The sequence below is a fragment of the Engystomops pustulosus genome, unplaced genomic scaffold (genome assembly GCF_040894005.1).
Source record: "Engystomops pustulosus unplaced genomic scaffold, aEngPut4.maternal MAT_SCAFFOLD_176, whole genome shotgun sequence".
In the NCBI taxonomy this organism is placed as follows: domain Eukaryota; kingdom Metazoa; phylum Chordata; class Amphibia; order Anura; family Leptodactylidae; genus Engystomops; species Engystomops pustulosus.
In genome coordinates, this window is record NW_027285056.1 from 13,802 (window position 1) to 21,980 (window position 8,179).

Here is an 8,179-nt window from a genome sequence, read left to right on the forward strand (position 1 = left end):
CTGCCCCTGCACTACAGGCCGGGAGCCCCTGCTGATCACTACTAGTACTGCCCCTGCACTACAGGCCGGGAGCCCCCTGCTGATCACTACTAGTACTGCCCCTGCACTACAGGCCGGGAGCCCCCTGCTGATCACTACTAGTACTGCCCCTGCACTACAGGCCGGGAGCCCCTGCTGATCACTACTAGTACTGCCCCTGCACTACAGGCCGGGAGCCCCTGCTGATCACTACTAGTACTGCCCCTGCACTACAGGCCGGGAGCCCCCTGCACATCACTACTAGTACTGCCCCTGCACTACAGGCCGGGAGCCCCCTGCACATCACTACTAGTACTGCCCCAGCACTACAGGCCGGGAGCCCCCTGCTGATCACTACTAGTACTGCCCCTGCACTACAGGCCGGGAGCCCCTGCTGATCACTACTAGTACTGCCCCTGCACTACAGGCCGGGAGCCCCCTGCTGATCACTACTGCCCCTGCGCTACAGGCCGGGAGCCCCTGCTGATCACTACTAGTACTGCCCCTGCACTACAGGCCGGGAGCCCCCTGCTGATCACTACTAGTACTGCCCCAGCACTACAGGCCGGGAGCCCCTGCTGATCACTACTAGTACTGCCCCTGCACTACATGCCGGGAGCCCCCTGCTGGTCACTACTAGTACTGCCCCTGCACTACAGGCCGGGAGCCCCTGCTGATCACTACTAGTACTGCCCCTGCACTACAGGCCGGGAGCCCCCTGCACATCACTACTAGTACTGCCCCTGCACTACAGGCCGGGAGCCCCCTGCACATCACTACTAGTACTGCCCCTGCACTACAGGCCGGGAGCCCCCTGCTGATCACTACTAGTACTGCCCCAGCACTACAGGCCGGGAGCCCCTGCTGATCACTACTAGTACTGCCCCTGCACTACAGGCCGGGAGCCCCCTGCTGGTCACTACTAGTACTGCCCCTGCACTACAGGCCGGGAGCCCCTGCTGATCACTACTAGTACTGCCCCTGCACTACAGGCCGGGAGCCCCTGCTGATCACTACTAGTACTGCCCCTGCACTTCAGGCCGGGAGCCCCTGCTGATCACTACTAGTACTGCCCCTGCACTACAGGCCGGGAGCCCCTGCTGATCACTACTAGTACTGCCCCTGCACTACAGGCCGGGAGCCCCCTGCACATCACTACTAGTACTGCCCCTGCACTACAGGCCGGGAGCCCCCTGCACATCACTACTAGTACTGCCCCAGCACTACAGGCCGGGAGCCCCCTGCACATCACTACTAGTACTGCCCCTGCACTACAGGCCGGGAGCCCCCTGCACATCACTACTAGTACTGCCCCTGCACTACAGGCCGGGAGCCCCTGCTGATCACTACTAGTACTGCCCCTGCGCTACAGGCCGGGAGCCCCTGCTGATCACTACTAGTACTGCCCCTGCACTACAGGCCGGGAGCCCCCTGCTGGTCACTACTAGTACTGCCCCTGCACTACAGGCCGGGAGCCCCCTGCTGATCACTACTAGTACTGCCCCAGCACTACAGGCCGGGAGCCCCCTGCTGATCACTACTAGTACTGCCCCTGCACTACAGGCCGGGAGCCCCCTGCTGATCACTACTAGTACTGCCCCTGCACTACAGGCCGGGAGCCCCCTGCACATCACTACTAGTACTGCCCCTGCACTACAGGCCGGGAGCCCCCTGCTGATCACTGCTGCCCCTGCACTACAGGCCGGGAGCCCCCTGCTGATCACTGCTGCCCCTGCACTACAGGCCGGGAGCCCCCTGCTGATCACTACTAGTACTGCCCCTGCACTACAGGCCGGGAGCCCCCTGCTGGTCACTACTAGTACTGCCCCTGCACTACAGGCCGGGAGCCCCTGCTGATCACTACTAGTACTGCCCCTGCACTACAGGCCGGGAGCCCCTGCTGATCACTACTAGTACTGCCCCTGCACTACAGGCCGGGAGCCCCCTGCTGATCACTACTAGTACTGCCCCTGCACTACAGGCCGGGAGCCCCTGCTGATCACTACTAGTACTGCCCCTGCACTACAGGCCGGGAGCCCCCTGCTGATCACTACTGCCCCTGCGCTACAGGCCGGGAGCCCCTGCTGATCACTACTAGTACTGCCCCAGCACTACAGGCCGGGAGCCCCCTGCACATCACTACTAGTACTGCCCCTGCACTACAGGCCGGGAGCCCCTGCTGATCACTACTAGTACTGCCCCTGCACTACAGGCCGGGAGCCCCTGCGGATCACTACTAGTACAGTACTGCCCCTGCGCTACAGGCCGGGAGCCCCCTGCACATCACTACTAGTACTGCCCCTGCACTACAGGCCGGGAGCCCCTGCTGATCACTACTAGTACTGCCCCTGCACTACAGGCCGGGAGCCCCTGCTGGTCACTGCTAGTACTGCCCCTGCGCTACAGGCCGGGAGCCCCTGCTGATCACTACTAGTACTGCCCCTGCACTACAGGCCGGGAGCCCCCTGCACATCACTACTAGTACTGCCCCTGCACTACAGGCCGGGAGCCCCCTGCTGATCACTACTAGTACTGCCCCTGCACTACAGGCCGGGAGCCCCCTGCTGGTCACTACTAGTACTGCCCCTGCACTACAGGCCGGGAGCCCCCTGCTGATCACTACTAGTACAGTACTGCCCCTGCGCTACAGGCCGGGAGCCCCCTGCACATCACTACTAGTACTGCCCCTGCACTACAGGCCGGGAGCCCCCTGCTGATCACTACTAGTACTGCCCCTGCGATACAGGCCGGGAGCCCCTGCTGATCACTACTAGTACTGCCCCTGCACTACAGGCCGGGAGCCCCTGCTGATCACTACTAGTACTGCCCCTGCACTACAGGCCGGGAGCCCCTGCTGATCACTACTAGTACTGCCCCTGTACTACAGGCCGGGAGCCCCCTGCTGGTCACTACTAGTACTGCCCCTGCACTACAGGCCGGGAGCCCCCTGCTGATCACTACTAGTACTGCCCCTGCACTACAGGCCGGGAGCCCCTGCTGATCACTACTAGTACTGCCCCTGCACTACAGGCCGGGAGCCCCCTGCTGATCACTACTAGTACTGCCCCAGCACTACAGGCCGGGAGCCCCCTGCTGATCACTACTAGTACTGCCCCTGCACTACAGGCCGGGAGCCCCCTGCACATCACTACTAGTACTGCCCCAGCACTACAGGCCGGGAGCCCCCTGCTGATCACTACTAGTACTGCCCCTGCACTACAGGCCGGGAGCCCCTGCTGATCACTACTAGTACTGCCCCTGCACTACAGGCCGGGAGCCCCCTGCTGGTCACTACTAGTACTGCCCCTGCACTACAGGCCGGGAGCCCCTGCTGATCACTACTAGTACTGCCCCTGCACTACAGGCCGGGAGCCCCCTGCACATCACTACTAGTACTGCCCCTGCACTACAGGCCGGGAGCCCCCTGCTGGTCACTACTAGTACTGCCCCTGCACTACAGGCCGGGAGCCCCCTGCTGGTCACTACTAGTACTGCCCCTGCACTACAGGCCGGGAGCCCCCTGCTGATCACTACTAGTACTGCCCCTGCACTACATGCCGGGAGCCCCTGCTGGTCACTACTAGTACTGCCCCTGCGCTACAGGCCGGGAGCCCCCTGCTGATCACTACTAGTACTGCCCCAGCACTACAGGCCGGGAGCCCCCTGCTGATCACTACTAGTACTGCCCCTGCGCTACAGGCCGGGAGCCCCCTGCACATCACTACTAGTACTGCCCCTGCACTACAGGCCGGGAGCCCCCTGCTGGTCACTACTAGTACTGCCCCTGCACTACAGGCCGGGAGCCCCCTGCTGATCACTACTAGTACTGCCCCTGCACTACAGGCCGGGAGCCCCCTGCTGGTCACTACTAGTACTGCCCCTGCACTACAGGCCGGGAGCCCCCTGCTGGTCACTACTAGTACTGCCCCTGCACTACAGGCCGGGAGCCCCCTGCTGGTCACTACTAGTACTGCCCCTGCACTACAGGCCGGGAGCCCCCTGCACATCACTACTAGTACTGCCCCTGCACTACAGGCCGGGAGCCCCCTGCTGATCACTGCTGCCCCTGCACTACAGGCCGGGAGCCCCTGCTGATCACTACTAGTACTGCCCCTGTACTACAGGCCGGGAGCCCCCTGCTGATCACTACTAGTACTGCCCCTGCACTACAGGCCGGGAGCCCCCTGCTGGTCACTACTAGTACTGCCCCTGCACTACAGGCCCGGGAGCCCCCTGCTGATCACTACTAGTACTGCCCCTGCACTACAGGCCGGGAGCCCCCTGCTGATCACTACTAGTACTGCCCCTGCACTACAGGCCGGGAGCCCCCTGCTGATCACTACTAGTACTGCCCCTGCGCTACAGGCCGGGAGCCCCCTGCTGGTCACTACTAGTACTGCCCCTGCACTACAGGCCGGGAGCCCCCTGCCGACCACTGCTGCAACTGCCCCTGCGCTACAGGCCCTGTCGATCACTGCTGCACTTAAGCCCCTCCAAGGAGCCCCCTGCTCTAGAGCTCCGAGCCAGGAGAACTGATGGAAGCCCCTCACCACGAACACAAAGCGATATAGGGGGGCAGAAGACTACAGGCATCTTCTGTGAGTCACCATGTACTGCCAACCAGGTGTATGCAGCCCCCCCTCCACAATCAGAGAAGCCCCCACCGCCCTCTAGTATGAGCCAATCACCTAAGAGAACAATTTCTAAGAAATCTTATTTAATAATCTACAAAAATACAAAACTCCATAAAAAGAACAAAGTGTAAAATAATCTACAGTGTAAACCTCTCCAGAGGGGCCCCCAGTGTCAGCGCAGAGGGGCCCCCCCAGAGTCGCAGCTGCCGTCACAGTGTCCTCTACAGGGTAGAAGGGTCTAGTAGTAGTAGTCGGAGGGTCTTCCAGCAGCCCCTCTCCAGTGGGTGGCCACAGTGGTGGTCGTAGTGGGTGGGGGTCTCCCCATTCCCCGGGGTCAGAGGCTGATCAGTGACCCCCCACCATCCACCTCTACTGTCTGGTAGTGTACCGGCGGCTGGACCCCACGTCTCTCTCCAAAGTCATAAAGTCCAAGTCCATAGAGCGCCGAAACGTCACTGACCGCAGGGAACGGCGCCTCCATGTGGGGGGCTCCAGCGTACGAAGAGAAGTAACTGGGGGGAGAAGACAACGACTCGTTACATACCGGGCAGACATAGGGGGGCACACAGGGGAGAACAAGCTGGGGGGTCCTGGGGATACACTATAACACTATACACAGAGCTGGGAAAGCCACGGGCCAACACATCCCCCCCCCCCGGAGAAGCCACGCGCCACCACACCCCCCCCCCGGAGAAGCCACGCGCAACCAACCCCCCCCCCCGCACACACAGACCCTCGTGCCGCCCGTCAGAGGAGCCACGGGGAGACATGCACCACCAGTATCTGGGGCTGTTCTCAGCCCGGGGCAGGTAGCGGGTGAAGTCTATGCACCGGTGGGAATGATCTGCACGGTGTTCCCGGGAGAGGGGGTATAGGGCACCAGTTATGTGAACGATGGGGTGCAGATATGTAGTTTGCTATATTGGGGTCCCAATTACAGGGAGTAGTCTAATAATTTGTTATATGGTGGGGTCCGATCAGCAACACCAGCAGGGGGCACCATCACCTGTACAGATTGGGGTGGGCATGTTACACAGGGGGGGCACTGCCTCACGTGGCCACGCTATAGATGGGGGCACCGTCTCCTCTGTAGGTGGTATACCGGGGGTGGCCGCAGTACACAGGGGGCGCTGGCGCTATATACCGGGGGTGGCCGCAGTACACAGGAGGGCTGGCGCTATACCGGGGGTGGCCGCACTATAGATGGGGGCGCTCTCACCTGTAGCCGTGGGGCTGGTGCTATACCGGGGGTGGCCGCACTATAGATGGGGGCGCTGGTGCTATACCGGGGGTGGCCGCACTATAGATGGGGGCGCTGTAGTCTCACCTGTAGCCGCGGGGCTGGTGCTATACCGGGGGTGGCCGCACTATAGATGGGGGCGCTGTAGTCTTACCTGTAGGGCGCGGGGCTGGTGCTATACCGGGGGTGGCCACAGTATACAGGGGGGGCTGGTGCTATACCGGGGGTGGCCGCACTATAGATGGAGGCGCTGTAGTCTCACCTGTAGGCCGCGGGGCTGGTGCTATACCGGGGGTGGCCGCACTATAGATGGGGGCGCTGTAGTCTTACCTGTAGCCGCGGGGCTGGTGCTATACCGGGGGTGGCCGCACTATAGATGGGGGCGCTGTAGTCTCACCTGTAGCCGCGGGGCTGGTGCTATACCGGGGGTGGCCGCACTATAGATGGGGGCGCTGTAGTCTCACCTGTAGGCCTCGGGGCTGGTGCTATACCGGGGGTGGCCGCACTATAGATGGGGGCGCTGGTGCTATACCGGGGGTGGCCGCACTATAGATGGGGGCGCTGTAGTCTTACCTGTAGCCGCGGGGCTGGTGCTATACCGGGGGTGGCCGCACTATAGATGGGGGCGCTGTAGTCTCACCTGTAGCCGCGGGGCTGGTGCTATACCGGGGGTGGCCGCACTATAGATGGGGGCGCTGTAGTCTCACCTGTAGCCGCGGGGCTGGTGCTATACCGGGGGTGGCCGCACTATAGATGGGGGCGCTGTAGTCTCACCTGTAGCCGCGGGGCTGGTGCTATACCGGGGGTGGCCGCACTATAGATGGGGGCGCTGTAGTCTCACCTGTAGGCCTCGGGGCTGGTGCTATACCGGGGGTGGCCGCACTATAGATGGGGGCGCTGTAGTCTCACCTGTAGGCCTCGGGGCTGGTGCTATACCGGGGGTGGCCGCACTATAGATGGGGGCGCTGTAGTCTCACCTGTAGGCCGCGGGGCTGGTGCTATACCGGGGGTGGCCGCACTATAGATGGGGGCGCTGTAGTCTCACCTGTAGCCGTGGGGCTGGTGCTATACCGGGGGTGGCCGCACTATAGATGGGGGCGCTGTAGTCTCACCTGTAGCCGCGGGGCTGGTGCTATACCGGGGGTGGCCGCACTATAGATGGGGGCGCTGTAGTCTCACCTGTAGCCGCGGGGCTGGTGCTATACCGGGGGTGGCCGCACTATAGATGGGGGCGCTGTAGTCTCACCTGTAGGCCGCGGGGCTGGTGCTATACCGGGGGTGGCCGCACTATAGATGGGGGCGCTGTAGTCTCACCTGTAGGGCGCGGGGCTGGTGCTATACTGGGGGTGGCCGCACTATAGATGGGGGCGCTGTAGCCTCACCTGTAGGGCGCGGGGCTGGTGCTATACCGGGGGTGGCCGCAGTATATAGGGGGCGCTGGTGCTATACCGGGGGTGGCCGCACTATAGATGGGGGCGCTCTCACCTGTAGGCCGCGGGGCTGTGTCCGTGCTGCTGCTGCTGCTGGGGCGCTCCCGCCTCCTCCCCCGGTGCCGGTGCCGCCGCTGTTCCCTCCTGGGCCGGTGCCCGGGCCTCCTCCGCCCCCTTGTGGCGCCTCCTCTTGCGGGGCGCGTACTTGTATCCCGGGTGCTCCCGGGCGTGTCGCTCCCGCAGCCGCTTGGCCTGCTCCCGGTACGGCCTCCGCTGCTCCTCGTCCAGCGCCCGCCACACCTCGCCCAGGCGGCGGCTGATCTCCGAGTTGTGCATGGTCGGGTGCTGGGCGGACACGCGCCGCCGCTCCTCGCTGGACCACACCATGAAGGCGTTCATAGGCCGCTTCACCGGAGCCGCCGCCATGTGTGCGGGGAGGAGCGGCGGCGCGGGGGGTTATATAGCCCCCCAGCCCCGCCCCACATCACTGCCCGCCCCCCGCGCCCACCCATAGCAACGGCTGTGCCATGGCCATAGCGACCAATCAGCCTCCGCCTTACACCTGCTGCCGGGCTCGTCCTCTGAGCTGCCCTGTGATTGGCTGATAGCGGCATATACTCTGTTGCCATGGAGATGCTGTACTGGGTCCATCGCCCTCCTGGCCTCTACATCACCTATACATGGAGGAAGAGGAGTAATGGGGGGTAGAAGGGTGTGAGGAGAGGAGTAATGCGGTGTGTGAGGAGAGGAGTAATGGCGGTGTGTGAGGAGAGGAGTAATGGCGGTGTGTGAGGAGAGGAGTAATGGCGGTGTGAGGAGAGGAGTAACAGGGTGTGAGGAGAGGAGTAATGGCGGTG

At 63.1% G+C, this 8,179-nt stretch overlaps 1 protein-coding gene across 1 annotated transcript; it reads right to left on the reverse strand.

The window, feature by feature from the left end:
• Positions 1-4,718: 4,718 nt before the first annotated feature.
• Positions 4,719-7,785, reverse strand: LOC140108733 (transcription factor SOX-15-like). Its single transcript, XM_072131925.1, has 2 exons — positions 7,378-7,785; positions 4,719-5,164 (listed from the first exon to the last, which is right to left on the reverse strand). Exons 1-2 carry the CDS (start codon positions 7,746-7,748, stop codon positions 4,987-4,989), a joined length of 549 nt encoding a protein of 182 aa, XP_071988026.1. The 5' UTR covers positions 7,749-7,785; the 3' UTR covers positions 4,719-4,986.
• Positions 7,786-8,179: the final 394 nt, after the last annotated feature.